Source organism: Genypterus blacodes, unplaced genomic scaffold, assembly GCF_046128005.1.
Source record: "Genypterus blacodes isolate CSIRO-AG114 ecotype Tasmania unplaced genomic scaffold, CSIRO-AGI_Gbla_v1 ptg000075l_1, whole genome shotgun sequence".
Lineage (NCBI taxonomy): Eukaryota > Metazoa > Chordata > Actinopteri > Ophidiiformes > Ophidiidae > Genypterus > Genypterus blacodes.
Window position 1 is genome coordinate 93017 of NW_027466884.1, and position 20004 is coordinate 113020.

At 44.9% G+C, this 20004-nt stretch overlaps 6 protein-coding genes across 6 annotated transcripts; all 6 read right to left on the reverse strand.

Annotated features, from left to right (window-relative positions):
• Nucleotides 1-278: 278 nt before the first annotated feature.
• Nucleotides 279-1249, reverse strand: LOC143006661 (olfactory receptor 6M1-like). The gene has a single exon (XM_076157899.1). It carries the CDS (start codon nt 1224-1226, stop codon nt 279-281), a length of 948 nt encoding a protein of 315 aa, XP_076014014.1. The 5' UTR covers nt 1227-1249.
• A 991-nt stretch (nt 1250-2240) lies between these two features.
• Nucleotides 2241-3368, reverse strand: LOC143006641 (olfactory receptor 4D6-like). The gene has a single exon (XM_076157882.1). It carries the CDS (start codon nt 3254-3256, stop codon nt 2312-2314), a length of 945 nt encoding a protein of 314 aa, XP_076013997.1. The 5' UTR covers nt 3257-3368; the 3' UTR covers nt 2241-2311.
• A 961-nt stretch (nt 3369-4329) lies between these two features.
• Nucleotides 4330-5316, reverse strand: LOC143006638 (olfactory receptor 4D6-like). Its single transcript, XM_076157879.1, has one exon. The coding sequence runs from the start codon at nt 5314-5316 to the stop codon at nt 4372-4374; it is 945 nt and encodes a 314-aa protein (XP_076013994.1). The 3' UTR covers nt 4330-4371.
• Nucleotides 5317-6317: 1001 nt separating this feature from the next.
• Nucleotides 6318-7333, reverse strand: LOC143006640 (olfactory receptor 4D6-like). The gene has a single exon (XM_076157881.1). The coding sequence runs from the start codon at nt 7331-7333 to the stop codon at nt 6389-6391; it is 945 nt and encodes a 314-aa protein (XP_076013996.1). The 3' UTR covers nt 6318-6388.
• Nucleotides 7334-8334: 1001 nt separating this feature from the next.
• Nucleotides 8335-9350, reverse strand: LOC143006639 (olfactory receptor 4D6-like). Its single transcript, XM_076157880.1, has one exon. It carries the CDS (start codon nt 9348-9350, stop codon nt 8406-8408), a length of 945 nt encoding a protein of 314 aa, XP_076013995.1. The 3' UTR covers nt 8335-8405.
• A 9268-nt stretch (nt 9351-18618) lies between these two features.
• Nucleotides 18619-19545, reverse strand: LOC143006642 (olfactory receptor 11A1-like). Its single transcript, XM_076157883.1, has one exon. The coding sequence runs from the start codon at nt 19543-19545 to the stop codon at nt 18619-18621; it is 927 nt and encodes a 308-aa protein (XP_076013998.1).
• Nucleotides 19546-20004: the final 459 nt, after the last annotated feature.

Here is a 20004-nt window from a genome sequence, read left to right on the forward strand (position 1 = left end):
AGATGAACACTAGACAATCTCACGTACTCTCAGCAAACTACCTGATGTTAGTTTCAGAGTGCATGGGAGCAAATACAGAGACAAAATCAGAATTCTCTCACCGAGCGAAGGAGAGAAGCTGAAAAAATGGAGACAGAGGTTTCTTCATGCAGTGTTTGTGTCAAAGCAGAAGTCATTCTAAAGGAGCCAGGCCCACTGCTACATGTTCTGAATATTTGATTCTCTTAGTAGTGCGATCTTTGTGAATAACCTCTGGTTAAAGAAGAGATGAGCATAAATTAACTGTTAATGCTCTTGAATTGATTTCTCTTGGCTGGACAGAACAACCTCTTGAGGTGTTTTGAAATTTCTGTCATTTTTAGCCCATAGATGATGGGATTGAAGAGGGGATGATACAAAAACATCTGTAAAGTCATAATTAAATGTGCAGTCTTTGGTATATTAGATTCTACTCGAACTATGAGAACATCATAAGCACAAAACAAGGAATAGTTGATTAAGACCAGCAGGTGAGGTAAACAGGTCTCTGCAGCCTTTTTCCTCACTTCCCTGCTGCTGTGATAGGTTATGATGAAAATCTTTGTGTATGAAAAAAGGATAAAGATCAGAGGGAAAAGAATAAAATTGAGCATCAGAATGATCCCATATATGGACAGGAGTGCTGAGGGAACACAGTGAAGTTTGAAAATTGAATTGTTGCAAAAAATCCCTCTGAAAGTAAAGCTACAGAGTTTTTCATAAGCACTGATGATAGTCGGCCCTACGAGCTGGAATGAAGGCAGAAGCCAAGACACAGACACTAACATACTGACGCTGTGTTTAGTCATGATGGTTGTGTATTGCAGAGGTTTACATATAGACACATACCTGTCATAAGCCATGACTGACAGCAGGATGTACTCTGAACTACCTAAAGTGTAAAACATATAAAGTTGAAAGAGACATGTGGGATACGCCACAATCTGTGTTTCAGATAAAAAGTCAATCAAACACTTTGGATACAAAACTGTGCTATAAAGAACAGAGTTCACTAACAGAGCTGCTATGAAAATGTACATGGGCTCATGGAGGTTCTTGTGAATCCAGATAAGACAAACAATAGTGAAATTACTGCAGATGATAAGAATATATACTGTAAACATGATGACAAAGTAAAGGAATCTGTACTTCTCCAGCTCTACATACCCATCCAGAGTGATGTATGTTACATTGAAATCACGAGCCATGAAGATTGTTAATATTTCAGTGAATATCTAAAGCAAGTCAAGTAACAGTCAGAAGCAGATATCAACTCTATCGCCACACGTTCACAGTTACCTGACCTTGACATGCTCTTAGTGTGTGTTCAGCGCAGAAGTGAACTATACGTCTGTGGAATGTTCCTTTAATCAACCTCTTCACTCTCCAAGGACTTCTTTCAGCTCTCCCATTCAGGCGGAGGAACCATAGAGTCCAGACAAACAAAGGCAGCACAGTGGTGACATCACACACTGGGTTGAAGGATTTAGATTATTGTATCATAATTCTATGCTGTTAAAACCTATATGTGGCCCTTAAATAAAAAAGTGAGTTTAGGTGGCCTTAAGCACACAGGTCACAGCCGGCCGGGTCACAGCCGGCCGGGTCACAGCTCCCTCATGGATCATACATTACATTACATTACGATCATTTGGAAGACACTTTTATCCGAAGCGACTTACATTACATTACCACGCTTCGCAGAGGGGGGAGCAATTGAGGGTTTGGTGCCTTGCTCAGGGGCACCTCGGCAGGGACTCAAACCGGCGACCCACCGGTTCCCAGGCAGAAGCTCTACCCACTGAGCTACTGCCTCCCTCATAGCTGGTGTTTTTGTTGATGACACCATTTTAAAGCATAGAGAATAAAATAAAATAATGATCTGTAATATGTAGACGTACACATGAAGAAGGAAGAAGATGTAAACAGAATGAAATTAAAACCACAGCTAGTTCTGGTGACATCACTGTGGCCCTGCTACTTTACATGACATCACTGATGTTTGTAGTTTGAACAATATGAGTTTCATAATGTGGAATATGAGTCTAAGTACTGGAAGCAGTCGTCTGTTTGACTACACAGACATGGAAACTTTGATCACAAGCCATGTTGGTGTTAATGATTCTCTTTATTGTTTCTAAATGACTGAAGCAAATCTTTACATTGAATACCTTCATCAGAAAGTTTTCATCTCTACACAATAAAAGAAGGAAAGACGTACATTAAATTTACATTTAGTCATTTAGCAGACGCTTATATACAAAGCGGCGCCCATATGATGCCATTTATTCCATTAGCTTTTAATGTTCAATTGATTTCTCTTGGCTGGACACAACAACCTCTTGAGGTGTTTGGAAATTTCTGTCATTTTCAGTCCATAGATGATGGGATTGAAGAGGGGATGATACAAAATCACTTGCAGAGTCATAATTAAATGTGCAGTCTTTGGTAAATTAGATTCCATTCGAACGATAACAACATCGTACATGCAAAACAAAGAGAAGCTGATTAAGACCAGCAGGTGAGGTAAACAGGTCTGTGCAGCCTTTCTCCTCACCTCCCTGCTGCTGTGATAGGAGATTACAAATATCTTAGTGTATGTGTAGAGTATGAAAAGCACAGGAACCACTGCAACATTTACCAAAATAAAGACACCATATATGGATATGGTTCTTGAGGCTGCACAGTGAAGTTTGAATAAGGAGTTGTTACAAATTATTCCTCTTAAAGTAAAGTTACAGAGTCTCTGATAAGCACTCAGGGCGACTGACACTGCAATCTCACAGGGAGGCAGAAGCCAAGCTACAGCCAGTAAAACACTGACAGTTCTTTTAGTCATGATGGTTGTATATTGCAGTGGTTTACATATAGACACATACCTGTCATAAGACATGGCTGCCAGCAGGAAGTATTCTGAACCACCTAAACAATAATACAAATAAAACTGACAGAGACAAGCAGGATAGGATATGATCTGTTTGTCAGATAAAAAGTCAATCATACACTTTGGATACATAACTGTGCTGAAAAGAAGACAGTTGATTAACACAGCTGCTATGAAAACGTACATGGGCTCATGGAGGTTCTTGTGAATCCAGATAAGACAAACAATAGTGGTGTTACTGCAGATGATAAGAATATATACTGTAAACATGATGACAAAGTAAAGGAATCTGTACTTCTCCAGCTCTACATACCCATCCAGAGTGATGTATGTTACATTGAAATCACGAGCCATGAAGATTGTTAATATTTCAGTGAATATCTAAAGCAAGTCAAGCAACAGTCAGAAGCAGATATCAACTCTGTCGCCACATACGTTCACAGTTACCTGACCTTGACATGCTCTTAGTGTGTGTTCAGCGCAGAAGTGAACTATACGTCTGTGGAATGTTCCTTTAATCAACCTCTTCACTCTCCAAGGACTTCTTTCAGCTCTCCCATTCAGGCGGAGGAACCATAGAGTCCAGACAAACAAAGGCAGCACAGTGGTGACATCACACACTGGGTTGAAGGATTTAGATTATTGTATCATAATTCTATGCTGTTAAAACCTATATGTGGCCCTTAAATAAAAAAGTGAGTTTAGGTGGCCTTAAGCACACAGGTCACAGCCGGCCGGGACACAGCCGGCAGTCACAGCCGGCCGGGTCACAGCCGGCCGGGTCACAGCTCCCTCATGGATCATACATTACATAACATTACGATCATTTGGTAGACGCTTTTATCCGAAGCGACTTACATTACATTACCACGCTTCGCAGAGGGGGGAGCAATTGAGGGTTTGGTGCCTTGCTCAGGGGCACCTCGGCAGGGACTCAAACCGGCGACCCACCGGTTCCCAGGCAGAAGCTCTACCCACTGAGCTACTGCCTCCCTCATAGCTGGTGTTTTTGTTGATGACACCATTTTAAAGCATAGAGAATAAAATAAAATAATGATCTGTAATATGTAGACGTACACATGAAGAAGGAAGAAGATGTAAACAGAATGAAATTAAAACCACAGCTAGTTCTGGTGACATCACTGTGGCCCTGCTACTTTACATGACATCACTGATGTTTGTAGTTTGAACAATATGAGTTTCATAATGTGGAATATGAGTCTAAGTACTGGAAGCAGTCGTCTGTTTGACTACACAGACATGGAAACTTTGATCACAAGCCATGTTGGTGTTAATGATTCTCTTTATTGTTTCTAAAGGACTGAAGCAAATCTTTACATTGAATACCTTCATCAGAAAGTTTTCATCTCTACACAATAAAAGAAGGAAAGACGTACATTAAATTTACATTTAGTCATTTAGCAGACGCTTATATACAAAGCGGCGCCCATATGATGCCATTTATTCCATTAGCTTTTAATGTTCAATTGATTTCTCTTGGCTGGACACAACAACCTCTTGAGGTGTTTGGAAATTTCTGTCATTTTCAGTCCATAGATGATGGGATTGAAGAGGGGATGATACAAAATCACTTGCAGAGTCATAATTAAATGTGCAGTCTTTGGTAAATTAGATTCCATTCGAACGATAACAACATCGTACATGCAAAACAAAGAGAAGCTGATTAAGACCAGCAGGTGAGGTAAACAGGTCTGTGCAGCCTTTCTCCTCACCTCCCTGCTGCTGTGATAGGAGATTACAAATATCTTAGTGTATGTGTAGAGTATGAAAAGCACAGGAACCACTGCAACATTTACCAAAATAAAGACACCATATATGGATATTGTTCTTGAGGCTGCACAGTGAAGTTTGAATAAGGAGTTGTTACAAATTATTCCTCTTAAAGTAAAGTTACAGAGTCTCTGATAAGCACTCAGGGCGACTGACACTGCAATCTCACAGGGAGGCAGAAGCCAAGCTACAGCCAGTAAAACACTGACAGTTCTTTTAGTCATGATGGTTGTATATTGCAGTGGTTTACATATAGACACATACCTGTCATAAGACATGGCTGCCAGCAGGAAGTATTCTGAACCACCTAAACAATAATACAAATAAAACTGACAGAGACAAGCAGGATAGGATATGATCTGTTTGTCAGATAAAAAGTCAATCATACACTTTGGATACATAACTGTGCTGAAAAGAAGACAGTTGATTAACACAGCTGCTATGAAAACGTACATGGGCTCATGGAGGTTCTTGTGAATCCAGATAAGACAAACAATAGTGGTGTTACTGCAGATGATAAGAATATATACTGTAAACATGATGACAAAGTAAAGGAATCTGTACTTCTCCAGCTCTACATACCCATCCAGAGTGATGTGTGTTACATTGAAATCACGAGCCATGAAGATTGTTAATATTTCAGTGAATATCTAAAGCAAGTCAAGCAACAGTCAGAAGCAGATATCAACTCTGTCGCCACATACGTTCACAGTTACCTGACCTTGACATGCTCTTAGTGTGTGTTCAGCGCAGAAGTGAACTATACGTCTGTGGAATGTTCCTTTAATCAACCTCTTCACTCTCCAAGGACTTCTTTCAGCTCTCCCATTCAGGCGGAGGAACCATAGAGTCCAGACAAACAAAGGCAGCACAGTGGTGACATCACACACTGGGTTGAAGGATTTAGATTATTGTATCATAATTCTATGCTGTTAAAACCTATATGTGGCCCTTAAATAAAAAAGTGAGTTTAGGTGGCCTTAAGCACACAGGTCACAGCCGGCCGGGTCACAGCTCCCTCATGGATCATACATTACATAACATTACGATCATTTGGCAGACGCTTTTATCCAAAGCGACTTACATTACATTACCACGCTTCGCAGAGGGGGGAGCAATTGAGGGTTTGGTGCCTTGCTCAGGGGCACCTCGGCAGGGACTCGAACCGGCGACCCACCGGTTCCCAGGCAGAAGCTCTACCCACTGAGCTACTGCCTCCCTCATAGCTGGTGTTTTTGTTGATGACACCGTTTTAAAGCATAGAGACTAAAATAAAATAAGGATCTGTAATATGTAGACGTACACATGAAGAAGGAAGAAGATGTAAACAGAATGAAATTAAAACCACAGCTAGTTCTGGTGACATCACTGTGGCCCTGCTACTTTACATGACATCACTGATGTTTGTAGTTTGAACAATATGAGTTTCATAATGTGGAATATGAGTCTAAGTACTGGAAGCAGTCGTCTGTTTGACTACACAGACATGGAAACTTTGATCACAAGCCATGTTGGTGTTAATGATTCTCTTTATTGTTTCTAAATGACTGAAGCAAATCTTTACATTGAATACCTTCATCAGAAAGTTTTCATCTCTACACAATAAAAGAAGGAAAGACGTACATTAAATTTACATTTAGTCATTTAGCAGACGCTTATATACAAAGCGGCGCCCATATGATGCCATTTATTCCATTAGCTTTTAATGTTCAATTGATTTCTCTTGGCTGGACACAACAACCTCTTGAGGTGTTTGGAAATTTCTGTCATTTTCAGTCCATAGATGATGGGATTGAAGAGGGGATGATACAAAATCACTTGCAGAGTCATAATTAAATGTGCAGTCTTTGGTAAATTAGATTCCATTCGAACGATAACAACATCGTACATGCAAAACAAAGAGAAGTTGATTAAGACCAGCAGGTGAGGTAAACAGGTCTGTGCAGCCTTTCTCCTCACCTCCCTGCTGCTGTGATAGGAGATTACAAATATCTTAGTGTATGTGTAGAGTATGAAAAGCACAGGAACCACTGCAACATTTACCAAAATAAAGACACCATATATGGATATTGTTCTTGAGGCTGCACAGTGAAGTTTGTATAAGGAGTTGTTACAAATTATTCCTCTTAAAGTAAAGTTACAGAGTCTCTGATAAGCACTCAGGGCGACTGACACTGCAAGCTCACAGGGAGGCAGAAGCCAAGCTACAGCCAGTAAAACACTGACAGTTCTTTTAGTCATGATGGTTGTATATTGCAGTGGTTTACATATAGACACATACCTGTCATAAGACATGGCTGCCAGCAGGAAGTATTCTGAACCACCTAAACAATAATACAAATAAAACTGACAGAGACAAGCAGGATAGGATATGATCTGTTTGTCAGATAAAAAGTCAATCATACACTTTGGATACATAACTGTGCTGAAAAGAAGACAGTTGATTAACACAGCTGCTATGAAAACGTACATGGGCTCATGGAGGTTCTTGTGAATCCAGATAAGACAAACAATAGTGGTGTTACTGCAGATGATAAGAATATATACTGTAAACATGATGACAAAGTAAAGGAATCTGTACTTCTCCAGCTCTACATACCCATCCAGAGTGATGTGTGTTACATTGAAATCACGAGCCATGAAGATTGTTAATATTTCAGTGAATATCTAAAGCAAGTCAAGCAACAGTCAGAAGCAGATATCAACTCTGTCGCCACATACGTTCACAGTTACCTGACCTTGACATGCTCTTAGTGTGTGTTCAGCGCAGAAGTGAACTATACGTCTGTGGAATGTTCCTTTAATCAACCTCTTCACTCTCCAAGGACTTCTTTCAGCTCTCCCATTCAGGCGGAGGAACCATAGAGTCCAGACAAACAAAGGCAGCACAGTGGTGACATCACACACTGGGTTGAAGGATTTAGATTATTGTATCATAATTCTATGCTGTTAAAACCTATATGTGGCCCTTAAATAAAAAAGTGAGTTTAGGTGGCCTTAAGCACACAGGTCACAGCCGGCCGGGTCACAGCTCCCTCATGGATCATACATTACATAACATTACGATCATTTGGCAGACGCTTTTATCCAAAGCGACTTACATTACATTACCACGCTTCGCAGAGGGGGGAGCAATTGAGGGTTTGGTGCCTTGCTCAGGGGCACCTCGGCAGGGACTCGAACCGGCGACCCACCGGTTCCCAGGCAGAAGCTCTACCCACTGAGCTACTGCCTCCCTCATAGCTGGTGTTTTTGTTGATGACACCGTTTTAAAGCATAGAGACTAAAATAAAATAAGGATCTGTAATATGTAGACGTACACATGAAGAAGGAAGAAGATGTAAACAGAATGAAATTAAAACCACAGCTAGTTCTGGTGACATCACTGTGGCCCTGCTACTTTACATGACATCACTGATGTTTGTAGTTTGAACAATATGAGTTTCATAATGTGGAATATGAGTCTAAGTACTGGAAGCAGTCGTCTGTTTGACTACACAGACATGGAAACTTTGATCACAAGCCATGTTGGTGTTAATGATTCTCTTTATTGTTTCTAAATGACTGAAGCAAATCTTTACATTGAATACCTTCATCAGAAAGTTTTCATCTCTACACAATAAAAGAAGGAAAGACGTACATTAAATTTACATTTAGTCATTTAGCAGACGCTTATATACAAAGCGGCGCCCATATGATGCCATTTATTCCATTAGCTTTTAATGTTCAATTGATTTCTCTTGGCTGGACACAACAACCTCTTGAGGTGTTTGGAAATTTCTGTCATTTTCAGTCCATAGATGATGGGATTGAAGAGGGGATGATACAAAATCACTTGCAGAGTCATAATTAAATGTGCAGTCTTTGGTAAATTAGATTCCATTCGAACGATAACAACATCGTACATGCAAAACAAAGAGAAGTTGATTAAGACCAGCAGGTGAGGTAAACAGGTCTGTGCAGCCTTTCTCCTCACCTCCCTGCTGCTGTGATAGGAGATTACAAATATCTTAGTGTATGTGTAGAGTATGAAAAGCACAGGAACCACTGCAACATTTACCAAAATAAAGACACCATATATGGATATTGTTCTTGAGGCTGCACAGTGAAGTTTGTATAAGGAGTTGTTACAAATTATTCCTCTTAAAGTAAAGTTACAGAGTCTCTGATAAGCACTCAGGGCGACTGACACTGCAAGCTCACAGGGAGGCAGAAGCCAAGCTACAGCCAGTAAAACACTGACAGTTCTTTTAGTCATGATGGTTGTATATTGCAGTGGTTTACATATAGACACATACCTGTCATAAGACATGGCTGCCAGCAGGAAGTATTCTGAACCACCTAAACAATAATACAAATAAAACTGACAGAGACAAGCAGGATAGGATATGATCTGTTTGTCAGATAAAAAGTCAATCATACACTTTGGATACATAACTGTGCTGAAAAGAAGACAGTTGATTAACACAGCTGCTATGAAAACGTACATGGGCTCATGGAGGTTCTTGTGAATCCAGATAAGACAAACAATAGTGGTGTTACTGCAGATGATAAGAATATATACTGTAAACATGATGACAAAGTAAAGGAATCTGTACTTCTCCAGCTCTACATACCCATCCAGAGTGATGTGTGTTACATTGAAATCACGAGCCATGAAGATTGTTAATATTTCAGTGAATATCTAAAGCAAGTCAAGTAACAGTCAGAAGCAGATATCAACTCTGTCGCCACATACGTTCACAGTTACCTGACCTTCTTACTGTTTAAAGCAGGGAATCTAACAGTCAGAGGCATTTGGCAAATGTGTAAAATGTATTGTTAATGTTGTGAATCGTGTACAGTGAACTATGCACGCCTGTGAAATGTGTTTTATCAAAGCGTTTTGCTCTCCATAGACTTCATTAAACGCTCACTGGTCTGAGTCACCAAAAAGTCCATACACTAACCAAGAGGTGACATCATGCATTGGATTGTGCCCAAGTAGGTTTGAAGCACCAAGTTTGGTTTGGTCTTGATCCCATTTTATCAGGTGTTGCACCCAATATGAGAAACCAGATGAACAGAGGAAGGGATTAACCCTGTACACTCCAGAAACGACTCAGCACAACAAAGTGAAGGTCAGTTGGTGACCTTGTTCAGTGAATTTAGTTCATAGGTTACCGCCACGTCAGGCACCAATGACCTTCTGACCACAGCTCCTACCAGCTGCCTCTGCAATGGAGGCTTTGAACATGGTCCACTTGGATTCCATGTCTCCAATCGCCCCTGGAATGCACAAAAAAATGGGACAGGGGCCTTCGCGAGACGTTCCCAATTCACCCTCACCACAAACCTGGGTTTACAGGGTCTGTCCAGCAGTCAGTCCCCCCTCGCCCCCATCTGATCCAACTCACCACCAGGTGGTGATCAGCTGACAGCTCTGCTCCTCTCTTTACCAGAGTGTCCAAGACGTACAGCCACAGATTTGATGATACAGCCACAAAATCTATCAACGATCTTTGGCCTCAGTCGCTCTGGTACCAGGTACAATTATGAGCCACCCTATGCTCAAACATGGTATTTGTTATGGCCAGACCATGACTAGCACAGAAGCCTCCAGGTCCATCATTGCCCACGTGGGCGTTGAAGTCTCCCAGTAGCACTATAGAAACTCCAGGCATATACCCTGACCCTGCATATACCTGAGGGCCTATACCTGAGGGCCTATACCTGAGGGCCTATACCTGAGGGCCTATACCTGAGGGCCTAAACCTGAGGGCCTATACCTGAGGGCCTATACCTGAGGGCCTAAACCTGAGGGCCTATACCTGAGGGCCTATACCTGAGGGCCTAAACCTGAGGGCCTATACCTGAGGGCCTATACCTGAGGGCCTAAACCTGAGGACGTTTTCCCGAGGACGTATACCTGAGGACGTATACCTCAAGGCCTATATGGTATGGCCCCTCTGCACATTAACATATGAGGGTCTGAAGTCTGGCTGGGTGGTCTGCCATGTCTGCTGACAATTTCCTGTCACCTCAGAGGCTTCTCTAACATGTCGGCCTTCATGGTTCTTCACCACTGGACCTTCTCACTTATATTATGACTCATATTGATCAAATCCTCTCAGCTGATCAAGATTCATCACTTCTCTCTTTGATATTTGTTTCTTTTGCCACCTATGGCTCCAATTGCTCACATGACCAGAAGAAGAGAGTGAATCTTGTTTAATTGCCCCTGAAGTTAATTTAAATCATTGATAGTTAATAATAATGACATATAATAATATTTATATCATAACAATAATATATTTTTTGTGACCAGTTCATTGAGGCATTATTAGCATGATGGAATGTTCTGTACTTTCATAAGGCTTTATCCAAAGAAGTGTACATATACCTCACATTCACACTGGAATCAAAGCAGGGCCCCTCTGATCCTTAGACACCCTGTTACGTATGGTGTCTACGTATTATTTATGTATGTAGGCCTATTCTTGTTTGGTTCTGTTATGTGGTGTTTTTGTCTCCCTCTTTTGGTCTGAGTCTCCTATTTTCTCAGATGTACTTCCTGGTTCCAGTCATCACCACTCACCTGTTCCATATCATCAACCAACTATCCCCACACCATATATACAGCCCCTTTGTCTTCAGTTCCCTCTCTTGTTCCACTCTTTGGTTTGGTATGGTATGGTTGTTGAGCTCCTACCGTTTGGATTATTTTGCTAACTCTTTTGTGTTGCACGCATGGACAAGTGAGGACAGGAAGATACCCTGGGGTCTACATCTTGCATCACGTAGGTTTACCTGTTGTTAGAAACCTTAGGTTAGAGTGCGCGGCGCGGGGGCTGAGCCAACTCCAAGGGTCTGGAAACATCGACGTGAGCAGGCTTGACCCTATTGACCGAAACCTTCTCCAGCCGGCCGCCAACGTCCACAACCAGGCTTTTGTCTCCGTGCCGCAAAACCCTGAACGGGCCGTCGTAAGGGGGGCGTAGGGGACCACGGTGTGCGTCGTGGCGGACGAACACAAAATCCGCCGAACCCAGGCCGGGGGGCACACGGAAAGCAGGGATGCCATGCTGCGAAGTAGGGATAGGGGTAAATGTCTCGGCGGCCTCCAACAGGGAGGAGCGTTGCCTTGCCGCAGACCAGGGGACCGTGGCGTCCGGTAAGAAATCCCCAGGAACGCGGAGAGCCTGGCCGTAAACGAGCTCCGCCGACGAGGACTGCAGGTCCTCTTTCGGGGCACACCTGAGGCCGAGCATCACCCACGGAAGCCTGTCCACCCAGTTACCGTCCTTCAAGCTGGCTCGCAGGGCCGCCTTCATGGATCGATGGAAGCGTTCACACAAACCATTAGCCTGGGGGTGATAGGCAGTAGTGCGGTGCAGCTGAACCCCCAAACCTTCGGCGACCGTGTTCCAGAGCTCCGAAGTAAACTGGGAGCCACGGTCAGAAGAGAGGTCTGACGGGGTCCCGAAACGTGCGACCCATGTGCCGATGAATGCCCGGGCCACGTCCGCGGCTGCTGTCGAGGAGAGGGGAACGGCCTCAGGCCAGCGGGTCGTCCTGTCCACCATCGTAAAAAGGTAGGTGAAACCGTGGGACGGGGGCAGTGGACCCACAAGGTCAACGTTGACGTGGTCAAACCTTCTCTCCGGAACAGCAAAAGGCTCCAAAGGGGCTCGAGTATGTCGTTGCACCTTAGCCCGCTGACAGGCCACACACGCGTCGACCCAGGTCTTCACGTCTTTCTTTAAACCCTGCCACACGAACTTCTGGGAAACCAACTTCACGGACGATTTCCTGCCGGGGTGCGACAACCCGTGCACCGCGTCAAACACCGGTCGGCGCCAGTTCGCAGGGACCAACGGCCGAGGCTGGCCCGTGGATAAGTCACGCAACAGCTTAATGTCCGAGCCACCGACTGTGACCTCTTCCAGGCGTAATCCCGTGTCCGAAAGCCTGAGGTTCTGGACCCCGTGGTCAGAGGCCTGGTCCTCGCTCATACGGAGAAAATCGAGGCCAAGCTGGACGGCTCCGACAACGGCTCTGGAGAGGCAATCCGCAACCACGTTGTCCTTTCCGGCGACGTGTCGGATGTCCGTGGTGTACTCCGATATGAAGGAGAGCTGACGCTGCTGGCGGGCTGACCACGGCTCGGCCACCTTGGACATGCAGAACGTGAGCGGCTTATGGTCCACGAATGCCGTAAACTCTCGACCTTCCAGCAGGAACCTGAAATGGCGGACTGCCAACCAGAGGCCGAGGAGCTCTCTGTCAAACGCACTGTACTTGCGCTCCCTGGGGGTCAACTGGCGGCTGAAAAAGGCGAGTGGCTGCCAGGCGCCGTCAACCCATTGCTCGTGCACCGCTCCCACAGCATAATCAGACGCGTCCGTGGTGATAGCGATGGGGGCCTTGTGCGACGGGTGGGCCAGCATGGTGGCTTGGCTCAGGGCGGCTTTGGTGGCATCGAACGCGGCATCCCTCTCAGCCGTCCAGTCGACGGCCTGGCCGGGGGACTTACCCTTAAGAGCCTCGTATAGCGGGCGCATAGTGTGGGCGGCCCGGCGGATGAACCGGTGATAAAAGGTCACCATCCCCAGAAAACTCCCGGAGTGCACGAGCTGTGTGCGGTCTTGGAAAGGCGGACACGGCCTCCACCTTTGCAGGGAGGGGGGCAGCCCCCTCTTTGCTCACCAGATGTCCGCGGAATTGGATGGAGGGCAACCCGAACACGCACTTCGCAGGGTTGATAATCAAGCCGTGCTGGTCGAGCCTTTTGAAGAGATCCCGGAGGTGTGCTTGGTGCTCTCCCTCCGAGGAGCTGGCAACGAGGATATCGTCTAGGTAAACGAAAATGAACAGCATGTCTCTTAGCGCCGAATCCATCAACCGCTGGAAAGACTGTGCAGCGTTCTTAAGTCCAAACGGCATCCGCAGGAACTCAAACAGTCCGAACGGCGTGACCACCGCCGTTTTGGGGATGTCTGCAGGGTGCACCGGGACTTGGTGGTAGCCCCGCACCAGATCCACTTTGGAGAAAACCAGTTTGCCAACCAGTTTGCCAGCCAGATGTGCGGAGAAATCCTGGATGTGGGGGACTGGGTAGCGGTCCGGTGTGGTAGCGTCGTTAAGGCGGCGGTAGTCTCCGCACAGACGACAACCGCCATCTGGTTTAGGGACGATGTGGAGGGGTGAGGCCCATGGGCTGTCAGAGCGGCGGATAATGCCCAGGCACTCCATGTTGGCAAACTCTGACCTGGCGACTGCCAGCCTGTCAGGATTGAGCCGCCGGGCCCTAGCGTAGACCGGGGGGCCCTTAGTGTCAATGTGGTGTTCAACCCCGTGCTTGATGGTAGTGACGGAAAAGGTGGGCTTCGTCAGGCTGGGAAACTCACCAAGTAGGCGTTGATATCTGTCCCCCTCAGCAAGAGAGCTGGAGAGTCCGCCGTATGTTGCCTCACCGCGGACACAAGCAAGCGAGGAGAATGTCAATGCGTCTACAAAGCGGCTGTTCTTGACGTCCACTAGTACTCCGTGAGCGCACAGGAAATCCGCACCGAGGATGGGGAAGGAAATGTCGGCCGTGACAAAATCCCACGTAAACTGCCGGCCCTCGAGACACAGGTTCACAGTCTTTGTGCCATAGGTGCGGATAGGGGTGTCGTTAGCAGACGTCAATGGGGGGCCGTAGCCTCCGCTGGCGGTGTCACTCCTCGTGGCCGGCAAAACGCTCCTGTTAGCTCCGGTGTCGCAGAGGAAGTTACGCCTGGAGAGGGTGTCCTTAATGAATAGTAGTCTGCTTGTTGCACCCACGCTCACGGCTACAACTGAACGTGGGCCCTGTCGTTTCCCGCCGGTCCATAGTTGCAAGGGGGCCGGCATCTCTTAGCTTTAGCGCCGAAACGCGCATGGAAGTAGCACATGCCTGAATTTGTGCGGCCGTCAGCAGTCACAGGGTCTCCTGTAGTTAGCATTCCTCTGCTGGGGGGCGTGTAGCTGCACGTCGGGGCTAGCACCTCAGGGGCGAAACGCTGGGTAGCCAGGAAAAAGCGATCAGCCTCCTCGGCTAAAGCTTGTGGCTCCGTGATAGCTGTATTAGCTAAGGCTGTTTGCACGTGTGGCGGCATGTGCCGAAGGAACAGTTCCATGAACAGGATATTTGGCTCTTCTTTACCTAGCAGGTTCAGCATCATCTCCATGTGCTCTGAGGGCTTACTGTCTCCGAGGCCGTGAATAGCGAACAGGCGTCGGGCTCTTTCCGGCCGTGACAGCTCGAAGGTTTTGAGCAGGAGAGTCTTGAATGCTGCATATTTCTCCAGGGCAGGAGGAGAAGTAATAAACCCCACTGTCCGGGCCGCTGTAGAGCTCCCCAGTGCGGAGATGACGTGGAAATAGCGTGTGTCGTCATCCGTTATCCCGCGGAGGGCGAATTGAGCTTCCGTCTGTGCGAACCATGCCGCCGCGGACGTCTCCCAAAACTCCGGCAATTTGAGAAAAACGGCCATGTTCAGTCCAGTCTCAGATACTTCATCGAGACTCGCGTCAGGGTCACCAGTGTAGTGCCGAAGGACGGGAGTCGGAGGCGGCGTATTGAGTGTTAAAGCCAACTTTATAGACATGCGGATTCACTCGTCTCGTACAATCAATACAGCAGAACAACAACCCTTACGGACCGGAAGTCCGTGCCCTTTTAACCACCGTGGGGAACACACCTACCCACAACATAGTCCGTGGGGGAATTATCACCACAGTATTTTTATTTGGTGCCACTAACAGTCCTCCTTGATCCCTGTGTTGCTTTCTGTTGAAATAAACATTATTTAATTGACATTCTTTCTTGGTGTTTTCCTGCACCCTCACCTAAGTCTGTTGCTTTATGTTGCGCCCTTCCCCTCTGAGTCACTACGGGGACGTAACATAAAATGGGGGCTCGTCCGGGATACTATTGATCCATCCAAGCAACAGACATGAGTGTTGGTGTGCAGTGGGCACGTCAAGTAGGTTGTTGAGTGAATAGTTTAGTTGAGCTGGTTTTGCTGTGTTTCACCGTCAGTAAGTATGGCAACTTTTGACTTAAAGGATTTTCTGAGCGATCCTTCGGTGGAGAGTCTTGACCATTGTAGGAAAGAGGATCTGTATGCTATTGCAGCACATTTTTGTTTGAGCTTTTCAAAAAGCATGGTGAAGTCTGAGCTGAAACAAGAGGTTGTGCAAATGTTAGTGGAGAAGAAGGTACTTAGTACGGGTGATGGTGCATCTGCTATTCCTCCCTGTTCCCCTCGCTCTCACATAGAGCTAGACCAAGAAGTTGAGGTTGAAGAGGAGGTTGACTCAATTACGGGAAGGGATTCTGAAGTAGAGTATAAACCTCCTCGGACATTGCCCAGATGCACTACACTCTCTGTCGGTAAAAGTAGTGCGGATGCCCGCCTTAGGCTACGTTTAGCACGGTTGCAGTTGGAGGCACAGGGGAAGGAGAGCGATGCTGAGTACAGTCATCGGTTGGCTATTCGAAAAATGGAGCTCGAGAAAGAGGTAGATACCATTGGGTCAGCCTGTTATATCACTAAACTGGATCTGTTGAAAGGTTATTGGCAGGTGCCGCTTTCTCCTAGAGCCTCAGAAATATCTGCCTTTGCTACACCTGATAGTTTTTTACAGTACTCAGTCATGGCGTTCAGAATGCGAAACGCTCCGGCAACTTTTCAACGGTTGGTAACTATGGTGCTGGGAGATGTGCCCAACTGTACAGCGTATCTTGATGGTGTGGTGATACACTCAACGGATTGGTCTGCTCACATGAGCTTGTTGAGGGCAGTGTTCCAACGGTTAGCAGACGCTTCTCTGACATCAATCTTGGCCAAATGTGAATTTGGGAAAGCAACGGTGACCTACTTGGGAAAACAGGTGGGCGGTGGAAAAGTGCGTCCCCTTGATGCCAAGGTAGCAGCCATAACATCTTTCCCAGTACCGACCACGCGGCGAGAGTTGCGCCGTTTCCTTGGGATGACAGGTTACTACAGAGGGTTCTGTAGGAACTTCTCCTTAGTTGCAGCCCCTCTGACTGACCTGATCAGTCCCTTGGTGCCATTTGTGTGGTCAGATAGTTGTCAGACAGCCTTTGAAAGCTGTAAAGTCCTTTTGTGCAGTGCCCCAGTCCTAAGTGCTCCTGATTTTGATAAACCATTTTTCTGTTGAGGTCGATGCAAGTTGTATAGGTGCAGGTGCGGTTCTGACTCAGATGGATTCAGAGGGTTTGGTCCATCCTGTAGGATACTTCTCGAAGAAGTTTAGCAGTAGCCAGACGCGCTACTCTACAATAGAACAAGAAACGTTAGCCTTACTTCTTGCGCTCCACTTCTTTGAGGTCTATGTGGGATCTAGTGTGGAGCCTGTGGGTACATACACGGACCACAACCCACTGGTTTTTCTACACCGCATGTACAATCACAACCAGCATTTGATGCGGTGGTCTCTGATTATTCAGAGTTATAATTTGATAATCCGCCACAAGAAAGGCACTGAGAATGTTTTTGCTGATGCCCTTTCTCGTGGGTAGCTTGTTGGAAGGTGGTTTTGTGAATAGGAGGTATTATATCATTTGGTTTCATGGGGATGGTTTGAGGTATCGTCAGCCATGGGCTGACTCTTTATGGGGGGGGAGTGTTACGTATGGTGTCTACATATTATTTATGTATGTAGGCCTATTCTTGTTTGGTTCTGTTATGTGGTGTTTTTGTCTCCCTCTTTTGGTCTGCGTCTCCTATTTTCTCAGATGTACTTCCTGGTTCCAGTCATCACCACTCACCTGTTCCATATCATCAATCAACTATCCCCACACCATGTATACAGCCCCTTTGTCTTCAGTTCCCTCTCTTGTTCCACTCTTTGGTTTGGTATGGTATGGTGGTTGAGCTCCTACCGTTTGGATTATTTTGCTAACTCTTTTGTGTTGCACGCATGGACAAGTGAGGACAGGAAGATACCCTGGGGTCTACATCTTGCATCACGTAGGTTTACCTGTTAGAAACCTTAGGTTAGAGTGAGCACCACCCACTGTATTTTTGGGTGCTTAGCACCTGCTAGGGGGGTGGGGTATTGTTTTCTGTTTTTTTATTTGGTGCCACTAACAGTCCTCCTTGATCCCTGTGTTGCTTTCTGTTGAAATAAACATTATTTAATTGACATTCTTTCTTGGTGTTGTTTTCCTGCACCCTCACCTAAGTCTGTTGCTTTATGTTGCGCCTTTCCCCTCTGAGTCACTACGGGGACGTAACACACCCTCTCTACGTTACAGAGCTACGTTGTATTCCTTAACCAACACTTAAGCCTCATGTTCTTAATTTGTTTACATTTTATATTTTACCGTACTAAAACAGTTAACATTGTTGTCATTTTTCTTTTTTGTTTTACTTTGTAATTTTGCATTGTATTGGTTTACCTTTACATCAGTCAGGATGGTCTCTCCTCCAAAATCCATTTTAAACTCATCTTGTGACTTTAATGTTGCATAACAATTGTCCGTAACAATGAGACAACAAAATGCTTGAATAATTCATATAAATTGTATGCTTTTTATGTACAATATGCTGTACATTACATCGTCCTGTCCCAAACATCTCTTTGCAGTTCACACAGAAAACAAATGAAGAAAGTGAAAAGCACATAAATCATCACTCAAACAAGGCATCAGCTGCAGTCCATCAGATGTGTATAGTTTTAAATTTGATTCCTAACAGTTTGACATAATAGTCACTTATGCAGGCATGTCTCTACACCCTTATCTGAGTATTAAGGTTAAAATATAGAATATAGGGTGGGTTTTGCCCCTTGCCCCTCCTTACTTCTATGCTGTGTGTTACATTAAATACCTTTAAGGTCAGACATCACATCAATACATTACTATTAAAAGAGCAATCAGAGGTCAGACATTAATACAGTTTGGCTTCACAGAACAACTTCCTGAGCTGTTTAGAAATTTCCTTCATTTTTAGTCCATATATGATTGGATTAAACAGAGGATGATACAAAAGCACTTGTATAGTCATTATTAAACGTGCAGTCTTTGGAAAATCTGATTCCAGTCGAACAATAATGATATCATACGTACCCAAAAAGGAAATGCTCAGTAAGACCAGCATGTGAGGTAAACAGGTCTGTGCAGCCTTTTTCCTCACTTCTTTACTACTTTGGTAGGTTATTATCAGAATCCTTGTGTATGTAAAAAGGATAAACAGCAAAGGGAAAAATGCAACATTTAACAAAACCACAGCCCCGTACGTAAGCAGTGCTGTTGGAGTCGCACACTGAAGTTTGTACAGCGAATTGTTACAAAAAATTCCTTTCAATGTAAAGTTACACAGTTTTATATCTATATTTAGTGCAACTATGGCTGCGACCTGAAAAGCAGGAAAGAGCCAAGCAAAAAGAAGTAAAATACTGACTGTTGTTGTAGTCATGATGGTTGTATATTGCAGTGGTTTACATATAGACACATACCTGTCATAAGACATCGCTGCCAGCAGCAGGAATTCAGAAGCTGCAAAAGTGTAATACATGAAAAATTGACAGAGACAAGCAGGATAAGATATGATCTGTTTGTCAGATAGGAAGTCGATCAAAAGCTTTGGGTAGACAGCAGTGGTGAAAAGAACAGAGTTCACTAACAGAGCTGCAATGAAAATGTACATGGGCTCATGGAGGTTCTTGTGAATACAGATAAGACAAACAATAGTGGAGTTACTGCAGATGATTAGAATATAAGCTGTAAACATGATCACAAAGTAAAGGAATCTATATTTGTGCACTTCTACATGTCCACCAAGAGTTATATATGTTGCATTAAAATAATCATCCATTAAGTGTTTGCTTAAAGTTAAACTAGTAAAAAAAATAAAATAAAAACACGCAAGTAATGACAATGCACATCTTTTGTTTTGACTTACTTCTATCCCATTACATTGTTAATTCACAGTTACGTTCATCACCAACATTCACAAAGTGAGCGGCTGGAAGCTGTGGAATGTTTTTATCTGACTGCTTCAGCCTCCGTGGATCTCTTTAAACTCTCAACCAACAGCAGCAAACATGTGACCAAACTTTTAGGCCCCATTCAGACTGCATCTCCTGTTTGAACACTAGGTTACCACTAGATGGTAGCAAAAACTAAGGACCGTTCAAACCAAAGTTCTCACCACCATGAGATCAGGAGGTCAGAACACAGTGGTGAATAGCAGTTCAGAATTTTTGCCCTGCAGAGACTGCAGCCACAAAAACAAAGGCCAAACCCTGTGATGCTGGCCCACATGGACCGTCAA